This window comes from Pyricularia pennisetigena, chromosome 3 (assembly GCF_004337985.1).
Source record: "Pyricularia pennisetigena strain Br36 chromosome 3, whole genome shotgun sequence".
NCBI classification, from domain to species: domain Eukaryota; kingdom Fungi; phylum Ascomycota; class Sordariomycetes; order Magnaporthales; family Pyriculariaceae; genus Pyricularia; species Pyricularia pennisetigena.
In genome coordinates, this window is record NC_043742.1 from 3,136,180 (window position 1) to 3,158,298 (window position 22,119).

The 22,119-nt window shown below is 34.7% G+C and overlaps 2 protein-coding genes across 2 annotated transcripts; both read right to left on the minus strand.

Annotated features, from left to right (window-relative positions):
• Positions 1-2,284: 2,284 nt before the first annotated feature.
• On the minus strand, positions 2,285-2,800 carry PpBr36_02649 (uncharacterized protein; the record flags this gene model as incomplete). Its single annotated transcript, XM_029889828.1, has 1 exon — positions 2,285-2,800. One exon carries the CDS (start codon positions 2,798-2,800, stop codon positions 2,285-2,287), a length of 516 nt encoding a protein of 171 aa, XP_029753775.1.
• Positions 2,801-8,476: 5,676 nt separating this feature from the next.
• Positions 8,477-8,968, minus strand: PpBr36_02650 (uncharacterized protein; the record flags this gene model as incomplete). Its single annotated transcript, XM_029889829.1, has 1 exon — positions 8,477-8,968. The coding sequence occupies one exon, from the start codon at positions 8,966-8,968 to the stop codon at positions 8,477-8,479; it is 492 nt and encodes a 163-aa protein (XP_029752937.1).
• Between the last annotated feature and the right edge of the window lie 13,151 nt (positions 8,969-22,119).

Genomic DNA, 22,119 nt, shown 5'->3' on the forward strand with positions numbered 1-22,119 from the left:
AAACGTGCCAAAGTTTCAGACGTCTGCATCTTTGTATGCTGCGTCTTTATACCTCGACGAGCCAGCCGTAGAGCGGTGAGGGGGGCGGAGGTGGCGCATCGCCCAGCTCCGATGCAATGTTTCACACTGAAAGGTCGGCGCTGTAACATTCAAATTTCAGGGTGGGTGATTTTGCGTAACCGCCAACGTTCTTCCCATTGGGTGTTTTTCGCCATACTGTGCCATCAAGATAAAATTGCGCAGATTTAGTACGGTTTTGGCGAATCATGTTAGTAACAAAGCATGTGGGGTCCCTAAACGCTGACCTTTGAGAGATGGATTAGAGGCAATAAGCAAATACCTGAACCCCAGCAAGGGCTTGGGGCTCGCCGGCAAACACACGGCAAGGATATAGCGACTGACGTAATCCGTGATAATCACACATTAATCAGCTATTGCTTAGTTCATGGCTCACAAATGCCTCTTTGTGCGCGCCGTGTCAGCTGACATCATCTACCATCACACCAGGTGCGGCGGGTAGCCCGGAATCCTACTAGAACAGCCCTGCAGTAGCGTATCTCAAAGACACTGACGAATGGAAAGTGACAAGGCGTATCTTGGTGTGCCTGGAAGAGATGGATCGGGGGCTACGAAACCTCCGTCTCCGAGCTTGTAGCCGGGGTCCAGCGAGTAGCTGCCTAGATGCGGAACCCATTGTGCAGGCAAAGCGCTTCACGCGGCAGCTCCCTAGATCAATGGGCTTGATATGCTCTCGCTCCCATGCCAGTTTTGAGCTTTGCGGCTTTGCATTCTTTTCGTGCGTCGCCCATGCAAGTAGACGACGATGAAGCGGGTGTGCAATGATGCGATGCCATCATCTGTGGCCTGGTATTTGGCCGTCCTGTCTTGAAGAAGGGTTTATCTGCAGGCGGTTGCTGTGGAAAAGAGGAAGAGCAGAATGGACAACAGACTTCGGGTACCCCTCCTGGCCGATATAAACCTATGCGAGGTGGCCCCGACAATGAGCCAGCGTTCGCAGCTTTACAAGACTCCTAATGGTCGATCAGGTTCTCTACCTGCATATCCGTCTACATAGCGTACAATCGCTGCTCTAAAAGCTTGTTTTAACTGCAGAATATGAATAACGTCGATACAGTTCCTGTACCAATGCGACTGACATTGGTTTTATCCGTGAAAATGTATGGAGAAAGGCTGGTACATGTCCAGCCTTTCAAATTAGTTCTAAGAGCACCAGTAATATGCATCAAAGATGAGATTGCAGCTGTTGGAATAGAGGTTTATGCGGTCAATTCATCGATTCAGTAATTAGCCTAGGTCCTACATACTGAAACATAAGTTGGTAAAATCATCCTCATTTGTAACGGCAAGCAGCGGCAATTTCAAATTCATTCCTCCGAGGTTATGCATATACACACCTGTCGCTAACTCCCGCCACTTTTATTTTAAGCTCCTGCTGGCTTGTTGGGGGTATAGTCGGGTTGTTCCGCAAACCTTTGCCCATCATGGATGCTTCTGGTCTTCTTGTATTGGATCAGAGTCCAGTCGAAGACAAAGTCGTGCGGGTATTTATTATTAGTGTACAATTTCGGGAAATTTCGCCACAGAAGCTTATAGTTAAGCTTCCGTTCAGGGTCTGAATTGTGCAGATGGTCAAAATAACACGAGAACGCCTCTCGGAGCTCATCGCAAAGAGTCTCGAAGGGAGCCTCGACCAGCTCCGACCGCATTTTACCACCGCAGAAACAAACTAGCATGCGGCCCAGTAAAAAGCATGCAGTCCAGTGCTTCCATATCGTGGCACCAAGCTATTCAACAAATTTTGATGGGATATCGCTCATAAAAACTTGGGAAAAAATTACTTTTTACACTTTCTGTCAATAGCAAAAGCTGAACTGGGGCCAATTACGTGAATAACATTACCTTTTTTGCCTATGCCGACACGGAAGTTGTCAGTTTTGACATCCCCGTAAATACATGATTTTGCAAAGCATAACCTCCAGGCGAAAAATTACCTGCTCAGCAATAAACCAAATCGATTTAAAAAATAATTAAATACCGCAATATTCGGAAAAATGTCAGAAATGTCAAGGAAACCTAGTTTTGAACGAGAAACAAAATTTCGCGTTTTGAAATGATAAACACCGAAGTATCTGCGCTTTCCAGACACGAGCGCAAAAGAGAAAGAAGCAAAAACTAAGATGATGTCTACTGATGAGCTGAGTACCACTTAAAATTCAACCTATTCTTGCCAAACTATCAAAGTGAAAACTTGCCACCATAACCCTTAGTTCTTTTGTGTGCCCAAAACGTATTTGGGTATCGGAGTAAGTTTTCCGTCCATGCTCACTTGGTACGAGTCCCAATCTTTAATATTCGACCAAGGAATAAGATCTTTAACGGAAACTTCCTGCTCCACTGAACGTTCATAAGGCAACCCTTTTGCTTTACAATAGTCGGCGATATCGAAAATGTTTTTCAAACCCTCCGTTCGAATGTGGTAAATATGCACTATTTTTCCTTGTTTATGGCGTCCCATATACCCTTTAACCCATTCGTAACTTTTGGAAGTTAAAATCCACGGATCGGCCATATGTCCGGGGGAATCAGGATTCATAACAACGTGTTTGTAAAGATCCATGGAAGAGTCTTTTGGTTCACCGAAATCGCCACCACGGCATTTAAAGCCCCCCCATTCTTTAACAATGTCGGGATTGCTACGAACACCCCGGTAAACAATAGGAGGAATAGTAGCTGCAGTGAAGGCTACCAGCAAGTTAATGGCAAAATAAGTTTGAACCATGTTGGCGAGGAATAAAATAACGAGAATGAAATTTTGATGTTAAAAGTAATCAAAGTTGGTAAAAGGAGATATGGGGAGTACTGTTTGAAATAATTGTATGTCGAGGGGAGAGGAACGAGACGGGTTCGACAGCCCGCTGTCTTTTATGTTAAAAAACCAAACGACTTTTACAAAAGCCTATTTAATTTAATTTTTGATTTCTTTATACATACATAAACAAAAAGAATATATTGAATTTATATATAATAAATGCGCCTTTTATATCTTGCCGCATAAATAATAATTTACATTCGTTATTTTAACAAGGGGTACGAATCTAATAGTATTTAATTTTATGCACAATCTTTTCGAAATATGGGTAGAAATAAACTCTTCAAAAGTATTATTAGACCCGATAAAATGGCCTTTGCTACATTATTTATATGAGCGCTTTTACTATTTTAAATATATATATGGGGTGTAAAAAATATTTACCATATAATACTTTACTCTTTTGAAAAATCGTCACTATTATCGGAATTACCGATATAATTTACTATGATGAATGGGAAAAAAGTCGCCCTCCTTCAACAGTTAGCACAGCGCTCTAGACGTTATGGGTGTTCCTAATTTTAAAAGTAGTTTTTTAGCAAAAAGAATAAATTTACTATATGGTATATATTCAAATCTCCCTGCGGATAATTATGTGGGTAAAGGCCCACGTATATATATTCTGTGACAAGGGGGACTTTTTCGCCTGCCACCGTGGTACAGCATTGTGCTAATTATTAAAGGGTGGGGATTCTTACCCCTGCCACTATAATAATATAATTTTATAAAGCCTATAATGCTTCCAGTTTTAAGCAGTATTTATTTGCAAATTGCAAAAAGTAAAGCCATTACGCGGTACATAGTTGAAACTCGCCTCGAATAACTAGGTTTATTAAACCCTACGTATATACGCATGCTAATAAGGGGCGGGGTTTTTATACCTGGTTTTATAAAATACTTATATTATTATATTGGGCGATAAACTCGCTCCAATGCCACAGTACGTGGATACGTGGGCCTTTGATAAATTCACTATTCGCGGGAGGAATTAGTGCCTGGAACTACTTTTTCTTCTTTTCAAAAAGAAATTAATACCCAAGTCGGTAACGCCCATAAAGCCCACACCACCGAACGATAAGGGAGGCTTTTTATACCCTTCCCACCATAAATTAATATAAAATACAATTTACAGCTAGAATACATATATTTGTGGAGAGAAATGGGGAAATTGGGGAAATGTCGCAAATATATACTGGGATTATACATATATTTGCGTTAATCATATATTATACTTCGTAATAACGGAGATAACAATTAGTAAATACCAGCAGCAATCCAATATAACATGTCCTTGTTTGCCCCCAATTATAATAATGAGCCAAAAGTAGTTTAGTTGAAACTTCAAAGTATACAAATTTCGGCACTGTGCCAAGGCATTATATATTTCAACTTCCATTATCGGCAAGATATAAATGACAGGCCATAATTCGTTACTTGAATTGCGTAATATTAATTTGCACCTGGTCATTTAAAATTTTAAATACAACTTCCCGGCGATTCCGCGACTTGAATATAACGAGTTTCCTGGGCGGATTTCTCCAATCTACGCAAATGGTGGAATTTATTGAAACAAACCCAGAATTTCCAGGCGAAAACCTTAGGGATGTGCTGTGCGTCGAGCTAGGTCCAGTCGGGCTTTTGTTAGCACTCGATTAAGAAAAGCGGCGGCGCCGACAGCAACCCCCGCCCGGTCCAACCCACATCAATGACTGGTGGACAAACAGCCGGCCCGATACCCACTACCACGTGCTGTGCGTCTTTAACCATCCATTAGAGGCAGCGAATCTTCAGGTCGACTGGCTTAGGGCCAATATTAACGCCGCTCTGGAGAAAACTATCGGCTCGCCCGGGGCCAACTTTGCATAAAACGATGCAGATGGAAAAACTGTAAGCTTGACGGCTTTTGTCCAATTTTCATTTAATAGTTGGTTTGAAGGGAGGGTTAATCCGCCTGTTTTCAAGTAACTAGGTTGGCATTATATTGTGGATTTGAAGTGGGAAAACCTCCAGCGAGTGGCCTGAACAGGGAATGCGGTTTCTGTCAAACCAAATTCGAGAAATTATTAAATAATGCCTGCAGGGATGCCGCCGCGAGGTTATTGGTGGTTGGGTGTGTGATATTCCCAAACAATCCCAATATTTTCAAATAGCAAAAATATGCTAAAGTCCAGGGAAGTAATAAAATACTCCAGCAACCCCAGCCAAACCGACGATTATTTCACCGCTATAATTAACAAATGGCCGGGGGAAAAATGGATTTAACACAATATGCGAAATCTCCGTTATAAAGACACGGTAATTTATCGGTTGCGATGGCGCCAATTTGATGGTCTGCTTTATATATAACACCGAATTTAACGACCTTGGTTTCCAATACGATTGGCTCGTATGCAATATGCTAATTGAGGGCAATGGCTTGCCGTTAAAGGCGCTGCCGTATAGGAAAGGCGCGCAGATCTGCGACCCGAACCGGTTAATCACCTTTGCCATATTAATAACGACCGCCGCCGTGTTAAATATATACTCCTCCCCACCAAAACCAAGGAAGATTTTTTTACAAATTCCAGGGCCTGAAAGCTGACTTTGGACGATGGGGCTGTAATAAGCATTATATCCAAATCGATCGCGTCGACTAGTATATTTCTCGGGCGCGCTGCGCAGGGGAGTGGCAGACGGGTAAACCGTTCCCTACAGGTGACGCCTACCATAAAGTAAATGTACTTGGGTTCCTTGGCAATTTAAATTAACATGTTATTACTCAACGGAACCTCTGCTCTGGTGCGAAATACCGCTTTTGTAGGCCAAGGCATGAATAGCGGCCTCCGCTATGCCGCAACCCTAGCATGGCGTCGACGTCTAACCATTAATGACAAGGCTTATACGTTCTCGCTGTTATGCTACAAACAATCCGACTCGCGTTAATTAATGCGCGGCTTCCCATTGGTCAGGTGGGCGCATATACCGAGGACCTGATTTAAAATCACAGGGTTAGTAAATTCGACCCAACCGCCTTGGGAACTAACTCTAGGAGATTTAATACTTATGGAGACAGGAGGTAACGTCAACATGAGCTATTGTTAAGCCGGCCTGATCTACGTAGACATTTGGCTCAGTCCCGAACGACTATTAAAAGCTAAATTACGCCTTGAAAAGCTTTCCTTATAACCCACAATAACCCTTACAAGATTTCCCAGGCTGCACAAGGGACAACGTTAAAAGTCTTCACATTTGTTTTTAGCCCCACATAAAACTCCGTTGATTGCTGGAGGACTAACCTTAGCAGTAATAACAAATTAACCGTCTGTCGTCGTAATTTTAGTTGTCGTTCTCGGGAATGATGAAAATAAAACATGAATGTTGGTCCAGGTTTTGACAAGGCTTCTTAATCTCTTGCGGAACTCGATAAAAGCACAAAGAGCATCCTAGCTAGCATTTACGTGTATGCCGGGAAGTGTGTAGGTAATACAGCCTCTTTGGAATAGCGACGGGGCTTGCTCCTTGGACATCATTTATGTACCATGCGTAAATTGAAACCTAATGGTTCCAAAATTTGCGTTATATTGGACCTGAATTACTGCTCGTGTTTTCTAGCTCCATCGTTAAATTTTTTTTGTCCCTCTGCAATTTTTCGAACAACAAGAAAGGCGTAATAAATTTTATTGTCGGCAAATCAAATTTGCTTTAATGCTTTCATAAGTTATTAAAAGTGTTATCTCGCCATTTGAAGCTTTTCACTCGCCCTGGCTTCCTTTTCATCGTTTAGGCTAACTCGGTTTTCGACGTATATCATTAAATTTTCCATGAGAAGATTCTCCCCTTAATGGGCGTTGTTATATCTCTGTTTAGAGAATGCCATGTTGAGCGGCTGGCTAATAACGTGGGGTACCCCCTGTTAACCACGCAACAAATCCAACAATTAAATTCCGTATTTTCCAAACCGATTTAAATAAAACTGTTACTGTATAATAGTCTATTCGTCTCCAGGCTTTCCTTATATATAAGTCTCTTCTACATTATTGCAACCCTCCAAAATACCCCTATTCCTTTTTTTAATTCAAAAGCGTTTTACTTGCTAGTTGAGAACTGAATTGGATCGGAACACCCTTTTCCTTTGTACCGGCCGTATCCCCCTAATTATAACTCCCACAATCTGTTATTTTGCTGGGCTTTAGCTAATAGGATATTTTTGCTTTGGAAGCGTTTTATACTAAATTTAACAAATAAAACTCGTAAAGTTGCGTTGCTTTCTTCGGACTGGAAAGTTTCTTGCACATAAAGTCGACTATCCTGGGTTATTTTAGGTATTTTCCAAATATGTAAATATGGGTCGTAAATCTTTCAAGTTTGATTTTCCGGTGTTTTGTCTCTTTACATAAGGATTAGCCACCAGACCTCCTGTTAAAATCACCAAACCTACTATTGGAATTACCAGTCCAACCCACCAGCCACGCTAAGCCTAGGTCGTGTAAAGGGTCCACTAACTCGGGATTTAAGCGTGTCTCTTTAGCCTGTCGTTAGTTATAATTTGTCTCTCCTTTCTTCAGTTTGAAATCCTATTTGACAGCCCCTAATACACTACGGCTCCCTAACAAATGCCTAGCCGTAACACTTCACAAACCGTTATTTGTACTTTTTTCCACGTTATTATTGTTATTTTCTAACGAAAAATGGTTTAAAAGTGGCTGGGCCAAAGTCACCGGCCCTAACCCCGTGGCACGTCTTACAAATTGGATGGCCTTTATTACAATTCAATGCTTCTGATCTCGCTTTCCATTGGCAATTGAGGAAATTTTGTGTTCAAATAACTGTTAAAAACAAAATAAACTAATAAATCCAAATTAAAATCTGTTATGGCAAATGTAAACGAAGCACGGCAGCTAATCTATTGGCACTTGTCGACGAAGACACCCTTGCGGAGGAGTCAGGGTTAAAGTCTGGTAATTTCAGGGTCCGAATGTTGAAAGGACTATATAATATTACGGAGTCGCGTGCCTGGACGACTGCTAACTGTGACTAGCTCCAACTTATGTGACAAACCGCCAGGGTTCAATTGTGGTTGTTTCCTTCGGCCCGTGTACGCGATTAGCTCTACATCCTTATTTTTCCTTTACAATTAGCTTCAAATCTTCGAATAGAATCGCCCTGCAACCTAGTATCTTTGGGATCGCTTTCGTAAGAACTAATAAACGCGAGATTAAAATCCTAAAATGGAATTTTTAAGGGGATAAGGTGTACACCTACCCGTTATTCTTTTCAACTCTCAGGATTAATATATGCAGGATTTTATATTTAAGTGAACAGTAAAGTACTCACACGAGCCAGCGCCAACAAACCCAAACTGGTCGCCACTTTAAACACGTGATTTTCCCAAAGAATGTCAGCAGTGCTTCGAATGGGCTTTGGTTAGGATTTATCCGACCACGATAATATAACTCAAAACGATGGTGTGGTGGTAGAAAGGTTTACTATACGTACGTGTAAACCACTTTAACTTTTATATTTCTCGGATTTCAAACCGCTATCTACCAACCTGTCCAAAGTATAAATCCACCAAGTTAACTTTTACGTTCCTTGTCGGTTTATAAGTTATTTAGGTAATTGAATTACTTTGCCGTCGGGCGTTACCTCGTATATATCCCATGATACAATATTAGACCAAGGGATAAAATCTTTAACAGCCACTTCCTCTTCCACCGAATGTGCATAAACTTGTCCAACCGCTTTATATTCCTCGGCGATATCGATTATATTTCTTAAACCAGCCGTTTTAATATGGTAAATAAATGCCGTTCTTCCTTTTTTATGGCGTCCCAAATACCCCCTAACCCATTCGTAACTTTTCGAAGTCGAAATCCAGGGATCGCTATTCCATCCCGGGTTACCAGGTTCCATTGGAACGTGTTGTAAAAAACTCATAAAAGGATTTTTGGGTTCGCCAAAAAAGCCACCACGACAGTGAAAACCCCCCCAACTTTGAACAATGTCAGGACTGCTACCAATTCCTCGGTAGATTATAGGCGGTATATCAGCTGCAGCAGGACATGCGAGTAAAATGAAATAAAAGAATATTTGTAGCATTTTTGCAAAAAGTATAATAGCCAAAAGCAAAACAGAATGAATGAGTGATAAAGCCGATAAAACAAATAAGAGAGATATGAAATTCTTTTTTATTATAAGTGGAAAATTTATAGGGGACGTACCATTGTTAAGAAATACACTCCGTTTTATAATAGAAATGTTTCCCCTTTCATATAAATAATTTACTAACATATGCGCCTTTCTCCTTAAACAATAGTTATTGTAATTTCATTGATATTAAATATATTGTTAGGTCATATTATATTTACTGCTCGCTAACTAATTATATATACTAATTTATATCTTAAAGCGGAGCCCACTTTATCATTCAAATCTTTGTATAAAAATGAATTCATACATCACCGGCCTTTTAGAAAATATTATTATATAAAACATGCCTTTACCATAATATACTTGTATAAGGGATTTAACTAGAAGAAACTTCTTTTCTCGGTCAGCCGCGATCGTTTTATTCTACTTGTTAACACTCGTAACTGTTATTGACACTCGGTCTTTTTAATATTATTAGCCGAGAAGATAATTATAATGAAAATCATTCTGGTTAAATAATTTGATTCTACATACTGCCGGTAGCCTAAGCTTTAATTACGGCCAGGTTGATTATATTGGCTACGGGTATAGGCACTAAAGTCCCCATACCATCTATTAGATATCAAATTTCACTCGCGTTATACTCATTTTAAATTAAATTATATTTATATGTATTTTACCAGCTTTATTCTACGGATGATGAATTTCAATTCAAACTATATTCTTTTTAAAAAACGTTGTTAGCCATTCTATAAGCCGATAAAGCCTAGGGAGGTTTCTTTTATTATATTTAAAACTATTTAAATAGCACATCATATAGTACCGGTAGGGTATAAACCTCCATTTTCAAAATATAAAATATTATGCGAAAGGCCATTATCCCTCCCACAGTATATTTACGTGGTACGAGCCCATGACGCAAAAGCCCTAAACTATCATTATTATTATTATTATTATTATTATTATTATTATTATTATTATTATTATTATTATTATTATTATTATTATTATTATTATTATTATTATTATTATTATTGTTACAATCCACAAGTTATTCACAAGTTGTTCACAAATTATTCACCTTAGTTCGTAATTTTCACATTTTAAAAGTGACACAAATTTTTCCCTTCGGGCATAGCCGCCTCTCAACAGTAAAATGAAGGTACCAAATATAAAAAATGCCGCCGCTGTTTATTTATAGGCAGATATGCGAGTGGGTAAACTTGGTTAATAAATACGTAATTGTAAAAGACATAGTCGAAATTTGACAAAGAATATTTGCAGGACTGTATATAATTATGGATAAATAACTACTATATATGAGAATACCATTTCTTGTTTTATTATTTTTACCAATTGCAACGACCACACGATTCCTATTAATATTAAGAGATTGTGGTGCGGCTCTCGGCCACCGTCGCGACCAATAATCTATCCTTCTGGTACTTCTCCAGCCCCGGCACGAACCAAGGCTCACGGAATTCGGTGCGCTAGGCGTAGGCAAAACGCAGGTGATGCGCTGGACGGTTAGCAGCTGCCAACTCACCTATATCGCCGCAAATGTCTAGGATGTTTGGCGTCGATAAGGTCACAATGCCGCCCGACGCTGCCGAAAACCACCGTAATTTGTAACAGCTGTAATTAATCCCCACTGGTTCGCGGTGTTTAACTGTAACGTCGGGTACCCCCTGCTCGGCTCCCCCCCTGTTCGGCACCCCGAAAATCTAACAACGAAATACCTATTAAATCTCAGGGCTCATCCCTAAAACCCAGAGCTCCACAATTGATCCACTCCGTTCGCTTCGCTCCACTTCGTGGCTCAATTGCGGCTTTGCAATGTACCTGTGGGTCCATCCAAAAAACGCTTTGGTTCAGGTCTGAGGACAATTTGTCGATTTTCGCCGTTTATGGCGGTATTTTTGGCCTTTTTTCGACCGATATTCCTTTATTATTCCACAATTACGCAAAATATTACAAAAAGAAAATATCGTTAAAAATAGCGTTTATTACCGCTATTAGCGGCGATTGGACTTATTTTATTATTTATTATAACGGCCGAATTGGATACCACCTGCCCTTAATCCGTTTATGGCGGTACTGGTTTTTCGATTTTTTTTTCTATTTTCGATTTTTTTTAATATTATTTTTAATTTTTGACCAAATTTTATAATCTTTGCACGTAGAAGGTCGTATATATTTATGTATTATTATATTAAATTTTGATGCATATACCAAATTATATAAGCAGTTAAATAAGCGGATAGGTAAAGTATATACTTTTTATATATAATTTACAATGGAAATTCGTTTATATTTTTACCAATTTTAACGATAATAAAACCAAAATTTCAGAAATCCGATTGCGTATATAAACAAACGTCCAAATCCAATCCTACCTATTATATCGGTTTTAAAAACTGTTTAATAAAAGAAAATGCTAAATGTGTATTTTATAAATCTTTTTACCTTATTTAATTAATTTTATATTATTTTTGTTTTGCAGCCAAATTCTGGGGTTTGTGCACGTGGGGGGTGGCATATGTATATTAAATATAATATTACACTTTGGTACGTATATTTAATTATTGTAACCGTTAAATAGGCGGATAGGTAAAGTGTATCCAATTTTATATATATTTTGCAATCGAAATGTTTTTATATTTTTACCAATTTTAACATTAATAAAACCAAAATTTGTAAAAGTGGATTATATATATAAATAGACGTCAACGTGAAACCCGATCTACAATACCGGCCCTTTTTATTTTTTTTTAATAAAAAATGCTAAATTTATGTTTTTTTATATTTTTTGCTTTATTTAATTAAATAAAATTTATAAAAAAAATTTTTATGTAAAATTTACTGACAAACTGATAAAAGAATGCATCAATCCAAAATATTTTCATTTTACCAATATTTGCGTAAATTATTTGATTTTTTAACAAATTGTTAATTTATATAAATATATTAATAAAACTTTTGTTTTAATCGATAATTGCACGCATTTTGCAGTGTTAGGTCTACTAAGCTTTAAAAACTGTAAGTTCAACTAAAGTTAATATTATATACCATTATTTAAAATAAAAATTAAATATAATGAAAAATTACAGATTTTACTTAATAGTTTAATATCTTTCCATATACAGTAGCTATTTAAACGCGGCCGGCATTCGAATAATCAACAAACTCCAGTTAATTCAACGCAAATTACTACATATTTTTATAATTTTTATTTGTTTTTTTATTTAAATATTTAATTATATACTATGGTTACACCATTTTCTTTTGCTATTATAATGCGAATATATTGTGTATACCCGCTATAAACGGTAAAATATCATAAACTATCCTTATATTAATAAAATAAATATCGGCGATATCGCAATATTAGGTATATTATTAATAATACCGTTATAAACGGCGAAATGCGACAGGATGTCCTCAGACTAGAACGAACGCGATCTTTTCGGCCAATGTAATTGGTCGAAAAGCCATGTGGCTGAAAGGTATATGGAGCGCTCGGTCCCCATTGCGAAGCAGGGGGGTCTAGTCTAAGCACTGAGACTAATGTACCTGTGGGTCCATCCAAAGAACGCTTTGGTTCAGGTTTGAGGACAATTTGTCGATTTTCGCCGTTTATAGCGGTATTTTTGGCATTTTTGCGACCGACACTCCTTTATTATTCCACAACCACGCGAAATATTAAAAAAAGAAAATATTATTAAAAATAGCGTTTAGTATTGTTATTAGCAGCGATTTGGTTTATTTTTTTATTTGCTATAACGGCCGAATTGGATACCATTTGCCCTTAATCCGTTCATGGCGGTATTGTTTTTTCGATTTTTTTAATATTATTTTCAATTTTTAACCAAATTCTATAGTTTTTGCACGTGGAGGGTCTTATATATATATATACCGTTATATTAAATTTTGGTTTATAAGCTGGACTATAAAAACCGTTCAATAAGCGGATAGCTAAAGTATACACATTTTTATATATAATTTATAATCGAAATTCGTTTATATTTCTACCAATTTTAGCGACTACAAAACCAAAACTACAGGGATTGGATGACGTATATTAAAAATCGTCCAAGTTAAATCCAATTTATGGTATTTATTTTAAAAAATCCTTTATATAGAAAAAAGCTAAATGTGTATTTTTTATCTATTTTTTCCTTAATTTAATTAACTTTATATTATTTTGTTTTGCAGCCAAATTCCATGCTTTTTGCACGTGGGGGGTGGTATTTATATATAGTCTAATATTACAATTTGGTATATATATCAAACTATATAAGCCGTTAAATAAGCGGATAGGTAATATGTATGTAATTTTATATATAATCTACAATCGAAACGCTTTTATATTTTTACCAATTTTCACAATAAAAAAAACCAAAGTTTCAGGGATTAATATAAATATATAAAAAGACGTTAGAGTGAAATCTGATTTGTAATACCCGTTTATATTATCTTTTTATGAAAGGAAATGTTAAATTTTTGCTATTTTTCTATTTTTTGCTTTATTTAATTCAATAAAGCTTTTCAACATGAATTTAAATGACAATTATACATAAACCTATAACAGAATGGATATATTAAATTTCCTTTTAATTTTAAAGTTATTTGCGTAAATTATTCAGCTTTTCGACACATTAACAAATAATATAAACGTATTAATAAAAACTTTGTTTTGAACGATAGTTGCATGCATTTTATAGTCCTAAGCTTGCTTGGTTATAAATATTCTTATTTGATTTTAACCAGTACTATATATTATTATTCAAAATAATAATCAAATATAAAAATAAAAAACACAAGCTCTACTAAATATTTAAATATTTTTCCAAATACATTAGATATAAGGACGCGGTCTTCAATACCACAGTTCTTATATCCCAATAAATCCAACGCAGGTTATTTTATATTTTCATAATTTGTATTTAATATTTTATTCGAATATTTAATTGCATACTGTGGTTAAACTGTTTTTTTTACTATTATATTTAAATATAATATATTAATTATACCGCTGTTCAATTGGTTGCGCGCATAAAAAATGCAATTAATTGCATTTACGCACGGTCGTAGGGCGTTTATAAAGCCTGTTCAAAATATAATATATATACCCGCTATAAACGGCGAAATACGACAAAATGTCCTCAGACTAGAACGAGCGCGATCTTTTCGGCCAATGTAATTGGTCGAAAAGCCATGTGGCTGAAAGGTATATGGAGCGTTCGGTCCCCACTGCGAAGCAGGGGGGTTTAGTTCAAGCACTGAGACTAATACCTACTTTCATAAACTGATTTGAATATAAAATTATCACCGAACAAAAATACAACCGTTCTCAGGCTGTTCCGGTTTATTAACCTCTTCCTTATCAGTCAAAAGTTCCAAATTTTTTATATTATTTTCCTGCAATCCAATAATATTCTATTATTTAACCAAAAGCTCGTTTGGATCCGGAATTACCTTTTTTTTTTAACCGGCCGTATATTACGATCAAGGTATCGGGTAACCTGTTCTTAGGGTAAAGTACAGTGGGTTAAAGCAACTAAGCGTTTGGATTGGGTAACTGGGGTTCCTTAATAACTGGGGTAAAATTATAATCGATTCCTGGGTAAATAATAAATTAATTGCTGTTAAACAATCCTAAACTAAATTTTATTTATATGGTAATAAACGTATCTTTAAATAATCCATTGTCCTGGGTGTATTATATTTAATATATCCCATAGCCCGCATATTATTTGTTTTATTATAATTAATATATAATATATTAATTATATCGTTTTTTTGGCGGTTACGTGGGGTTACGTAATTTTTTATATAATTGTATTTCCTATCGGTCGGTGTTTTTTCTGGTCGAATATCGTTAAAAAGGGTGTAACCCCGCCTAACCTTATTGGTACCGACCCATTTTATTTGGTCGTAATATTAGGTTTCCTTTTCCTTAACCAAATCCCTTTGGTTTTTAAGTAATTTTTATTCCCCTAATTTTTGTTTTTGTTTTTATTTTTTTTTTTTACTAATTTTTTTTGTTAAATCCAATCGCGTTATTAAAATTCGTGGTCGCACGTCCAACGCTCGTTGCAACGATTTGTTTTTTATGCTTTTTTTTTCGGCGGTCGAAATGTTTTTTTATTTTATTTGCGAATCGCAGGGGATCGCGAAATACGTTGTATCGTTTCGGAATTCCTTTCGTTATATCGAATATATTTGTCTGGGTCGTTCGCGAGACGATATTATGGGTATTTCCCGAAAATAGCTGTATAGGATCGCGGCCCAATATTTAAAATTTAAATTTAAATTGGAAGCGGCGGAGGAAAAAGTTTTTCGATTGCGTAAATAAAAAAAATATGGTTTTAAAAAAATAATAAAAGCGGTTCGTCGTAGTATCGACAATTTGGAGGAATTGGATCGAATCGAACGTAAAAAAGTAAAATAAAAGGAACGGCGGCGATCGGCCGAAATTTTTCCTAAAATATTTTTGGAAGCGTTTTTTCCGGATTCCAATTTTGCCTGGGATTCGTTTTTCCTAATGGGTTTTTTAAATCCTTTTTTATTGGATAAAATAAATATTTTTACGCAATATTCGGTCGGTAAATTGTTTATTTATATATTCCGGTCTATAGTATATATTAATCGTTTTTTTATAAATTCGTTTAATCGTGTAATTTCGAATTTTGGTCGATTTTTAGCTTTTGGTAATAGTAAATAATATTTTTTTAGGTCGTCCTTTTTTTTTGGTTAATTTGTTCGCAAATCCAATTTTTAATAATATTGGCAGAATAATTCCTGGCAGTTTTGGAGGTAATTAAAGAGTTCCTAAATGTTTTTTTCGTATTTATAATTTTCCCATTTAATAAAATATTTTGTTTTACCGTAATTGCGTTTATAGTCCAGTATTCGTTCGACGTCGTACGTCTTTTTACGTCGATTTCGATAGTATTTTATATATTGGTACCGGGTGGTGCTAATTTTAATAATAATACGTGGAACGTTGGGTGGACTTTTATAATTCCTGGTAATAATAATTTATAATTGGTGTCGCTAATTTTGTTATCGATTTAAAAAAATCCAAATTTCCTAAAATTAAATTTGTTATTTAATTGTTATATTTTAATATTGCGTTAAATAAAATAAACGTTAATTTTTTTTTAAAAGGATAGTTCCTTTATCCGATACTGGTTAGCGTATTTGGCTATTTCTTTTCGTACTAATTCCAATTCCTATTGGAGTTTTTGGTGGAATTTTCGTAATTCGTTTATTTGTTTGTCGGTTCGTGGGGCCGTAATTGTGGTTTTTGGTTTTCCATATACCGTAGGGTTAAATCCGTAATTAATATAAAACGGGGTTATTTTAGTATTTTTACTTTTTAAACTATTATATATAAATTGTGCTATAAGTAATAACCGTACCCAATTATCCTATTTATAGTTTATATAGCATTTTAAATATTGTTTTAATATTTGATTTGCTCGTTTTATTTATCCGTTTGTTTGTAAATGGAATATTGTAAATAATTTATAATCGGTTCCTAGTTATTTTATTAAAAATCTCCAGAATTTTAATGTAAAAAATTTATTTTTATCCGTAATAATGCTTTTTGGAAATCCGTGGTTGCTAACAATTATTCGTAAAAGTGTGTAAACGATTTTTTCGGCGTTATTACTTTTTTTATAAAGTAGGAAATAGGCGTATTTAATAAATTTATCCATTATAATTAATATATTATTGTATTTAATTTTGATAAATAGTTTTTCGGAAAGTGGTAATTTGACGATAAAATGTATTATAATGGTTTACCAGGCCTTATTAGGGGTTGGTAAAAGTTGTAAGAACCCGTAAAATTTGTATTTGGCGGATTTGCTTTTTGCGCAAAATTCGCAATTTTTAATGGTTTTTCGTACTTTTTGTCGTGTTTTTTTTGAAATTATAGTGCTGTTTTAACCGTTTCCATATTGTGGAAATTTTTTAATATCCGTAAATTTTATTTTCGTGGATTTTCCGTATTTTTTTGGTATAATTACCGTGTTAATCGTTATAAAATTTCGGTAAATTAGTAAAAGGTTTCCGTTATCGTTTACCGTAAAAATTTCCGTATTTCCTCGGGTATTATGCTTTTATAATTTGGTTTTTTGCTAAAAACGTCGGCCCCACTATTTTTTATTCCTTTTCGGTAAATAATTTCAAAATGGAATTTTAATAGGAATTTTGCCTATTTAATTTGTCGTTTATTTAACATTTTATTGGTAGTAAAATGGGTTAGGTTTTTATAATCCGTATAAATTAATATTTCGTATTTAATTCCGGATAATTGTGGTTTTCATTTTTCAAATGTTCGGATAATAATTATAAATTGTTTATCGTGGATTTGGTAATTAAATTCTTATTTATATAATTTTTGTAAAAAAAAAGCGCAAAAGTGCAAGCGTTTTTTTTATTTCGTTGGTTAAATTGTCCTCCGATTACATAATCGGATACGTCGGTTTCGATTTCGAAAAATTTCGTTGGGTTTAATATTTTGAAAATCGGTTTTTATATTACTGCATTTCGTAATTGTTTGAAAATTTGTTATATTTATTCCGTTTATTGGAATTTTAAATCCTTTTTAATTATATTGGTTAATAAGGTGGCGATCGCGCCGTAACCCTTAATAAATTTTTTGTAAAAGTTTACAAATCCCAAAAATGCCCGAACGTTTTTTACGTTTTATAATTGAGGTTATTTTTTTACTGTTTGGATTTTTGATCTTTCCAACCTGATTTTTCCAGGGGCGATAATATATTTTAGGATATTAATTTTTTTACTGTAAAAAATGCATTTTTCGGGTTTAATTAAGAATTTAGCGTTTTATAACTTTTATAAAACTGTGTAAACGTGTTTTTTATATTTTTCCAACGTTTTGGAAATAATAAGGATATCGTCCAGGTAAATAACGATAAAAATATTTAAATATTCCCTAAAAATATGGCTAATTATGGTTTAAAAGGTTGCGGGGGCGTTGGTAAAACCGAAAAGCATTACCAGGTATTCGTAATATTTTCGTTTGGTGCGAAATACTGTTTTCCATTCCTCGCTTTCCTTTATACGGATTAAATTATATATTTTTTAAGGTTTAATATCCCAAACCATTATATTTAGTAAAATATGTTTCGAAATTCTCCTATTAATGGGAGCGGGTAGCAATTTTTTATTGTAATATCGTTTAATTATTTGTAATCCACGTATAATCGTAATTTTCCGTCTTTTTTGGTACGAAAAGGATTGGGTATCCTACTGGTAATATTAATAATTTAATATTACCTTTTTTAAGGTTTTTTGCGAAATATTCGTTTAAAACCTCCATTTATGTCGGATTTAGACCGTATATTTTGTGGAATTTTGGTTGGGTTTTTTTTTTCATAATATTTCGTAATCGAACGGACTGTGCTCGGGTAATCCTATTTCGAATTTTTGGCTAAATAGTCGTATATAATTTTGATATTTTTTTGGGATTTTGCCGTTTTTGGTCTATTTTTTCGTAATTTATATTATATGGTTGGATCGGTTTTAACCTATAAATAGTCGCTTTTTTCCGATATTGGCTCCGGGGTTGGTCGTCCTTCCTATAAATACGCCATTTGCTTTATTTAATTTTTCCGTATTTTATATTTCCTATATAAACCCTGCTATGCTGGAGGTCGTTTAATAATTAGGTATTTTTCCCATTAAATTTGGCCTATAATCCAATTTAGCCGGGGGTTGCTCCTTTTAAACCAGGGAATTCCTAAAATTATATTTTTATTTTTTATTTCCGTAATATCCAAAATAATTCATTCCTTTTATTTATAATTTTCCATTTAAAAATGTACGGTTTTTGTTTCGATAATGCCGTTCCCGTATAAAATTCCTTTTTTTCGGTTTATAGTCGATATAGTTTTTTTTTGTTACCAAAGTATTCGTCGTTTTTTCACGATTTTTGGAAAAATGTAACTGCTTTATACTCCGCTATTAAGGAGCGTTTATATAGGTTTTCCATTAAATCGTATATTTAGGAATATATATTCGTATGCTGCTTTCGTGGTTTGCGTGGCGTTTAAGGTTCTTTATTCCGCTTTTATTACTACCGTTTAGTGCTTTATACCGTTTAATTATTTTAGTTTTTTGGTTTACTGGGCTCGCGTCGTGGGTTTTTATTTTTTTTATTTCGGGGCGTATAATTGTTTTTAATTTTGATTTTATTAAATCGGTGCCCTGTTGGTGCAGGCGTTTTTCGTGCGTTTGTGGGTATTTCGTTGTTTTTAACGTTGGGGTTCCACACGATTCTGGTTATAGGTGCGGGTCCTGGTTATCGTAATTTCGTTTCGTACTATACCTATATTTTGGTTAATATATGTATTTTGCAAATATTTCGGGTATATTCGTATTATGGGAATTGTTTTTAATTGTAATATACCATAGGGTAATCGTTATAAAAAATGAAAATTACCGCTGGTTCGGTATTAAATTTTATTTTAATTTCCCAATTGGGTAATTTAGTAGTGGTATATAATTCGTGGATATTTATTATTTTGCGTCGTTATGGAAAAAAATCGTGGACTATTTTTCTGCTAAAATGCAGTCCGCAGTTGTTTTTAAAACATTTTACCCAAAAGTTTTTTATATATTTGGGATATTTGGTATTTAAAATTGGGTAGTTTCCGAAGGTTGGATTAATTAGTTTTATAGGGTTTTATATTTATACTTGAAATAATATTCCGGGAAATTGCACGGATTGGTCGTTTCGGTATAAATCGATAAGTTTTTTTCTATATATATAAGGCTTATCTTCCTTTGCTACATTATATAGGTTTGAAAATATAATTTTTTTTCGCTAAATTCGTTTTTTAATTCGTTATTAAATTCGTCCGTTGGGGTTTGTTAGATTATCCGGATGCGGTGGGTTTATCCCAATGGTTTTAATTTTAATTTTTCTAAAATATTTAATTCCGTAAATTCGGGTAATTTGGCGTTTTATTTACGTAATTGTGCCGGTGGTTTGGTTTTAATAAATACGCGGTTTCCTACTGCTAGGGTCCGAATGCTTTTAAATTTTTATAAATACCATTTTACGTCCATTTTTACGCTATTATGGGTTATATAATTATCGTCGTAATATACGGTCCAATTTATTAAATTATATTAATCCGGTTATATTTGTTAATGGGTGGTGGTATTTGATTTTCGTAGTTTTTTGGAATCCAGGTATAGGTCCGGAATATTTTAGGGATAAAATTTGGTTATATATTTTAATTTATCGCATTTAAAACATTTACCATTTTTGGGATTTTTGCGAAATTTTTTATATTGGGTCGCGTTAAAGTCCATAAATCCGTTATATATTCCGTAGGAAATATTATATTGGCGAAACGGTTTAAGGTATTGGTATTTGCGTCCCGTATTAATTTGTCGCAAAACTGGTCCCTATACGTTGCGTTTTTCGCGTCGTTCCAATTTTCGCTCGTAAAATCGGTTCTCGATTTTAATTATTAGTTTTACGTATTCGGTTAAGGTGTCGGGTTATTTTTTTTAATAAATTTGTTTTTAATTTTTTTTCAAATCCCGTATAAAAACGTGCTATTAGGGTTTCGGGGCCCCATAATAATTTAGCGGTAATTTATCGAAATTTACTGGTATATTTGGATACCGATTTAATTTGGGTAAAACGCACCAATTTACGTTCCGCCGTACGTTTTTCGTTTGGGTTACCGAATATTCCCTTAAAACATTTTTCGAAATTCTTATAATCGTCGAAAATGCGGTTGGTTTTAATTTTACGGTTTTTTTTAACGTGGTTTAAATAATTTCGTCAAATTGGTTCGAATTAAGCAAACGCATCGCCCTTTAATAACGAGGCTACGTAAATAACCTTTTTTACGTTATTTTCGAAATTATTTTCGTTAAAGTGAAAATAAACCCGGGTTCCTGTAAAAAATCCCTATAAAGTACCTGGGGTGCCATTATAGGGTAATAGTAAAAGGTATTTAATATAATTTTTATTGGTTCGATTAATTTATTCGGTTATTCGTTCCTGGAATTGTCGATTTTTTGTTCAAAGCGTCGCAACTATTTAACGCAAAACGTTAACGTTGGCCGGAGCGTTAATGGTAAAAAGGGTTTAAAGGGTGGTTTTATTAAAAAATATTATTTCAGCGATATTATTCGGTATATTTTAAAGCAAAATATTAAATAAAAGCAATTATAATATTACGATTAAAATATCGGGTAACCTGTTTTTAAGGTAAAGTATAATGTGTTAAAACAATTAAACGTTTGGATTAGGTAATTGGGGTTTTTTAATAATTCGGGCGAAATTATAATTAATTCCTGGGTAAATAATAAATTAATTATTGCTAAACAATTTTAAGCTAAATTTTATTTATATGGTAATAAGCGTGTCCTTAAATAGTCCGTTGTTTTGGGTATAATATGTATAATATATCCTATAACCCGCATATTATTTGTTCTGCTATAACTAATATGTGATATATTAATTATATCGTTTTTTTGGCGGTCACGTGGGGTTACGTGATTTTTTATGTAATTCTGTTTCCTGTCGGTCGGTGTTTTTTCTGGTCGAGTGTCGTTAGGAGGGGTGTAACCCCGCCTAGCCTCATTGGTACCGACCCATCTTGTCTGGTCGTAACACCGTATTACCTCCAAATGTGTTTCCAATAAATTTATTTTTTGCTGGGCGTTAACCAAAAATATATTTTTGGCTTCGAAGCTTTTTTTGGATTTTTGCAAATAAAAAACGTAAAATAGCGTTGGTTTTATTGGATTGGGAAGATCTTTGCAATTAAAATCGAATATTTCGGGTCGTTTTAAGGGTTTTCCGAATAAGTAAAAACGGGTCGTTGATTTTTTGGGTTAGGCTTTATAGACAGAGTGAGCGAATATAGGGAAATTACAGCAATCGAAATTCCGAAATGAAATAAAATGAATTACGAGACACAATAAATAAATAATAATAGTACCAATTGAATATCCCCTCCCAAAATACCAGCTAAATAACCATCCCATTCTCATTCCGGAATTAGGGTATGGGCGTAGCCTATGACACCAAAGCG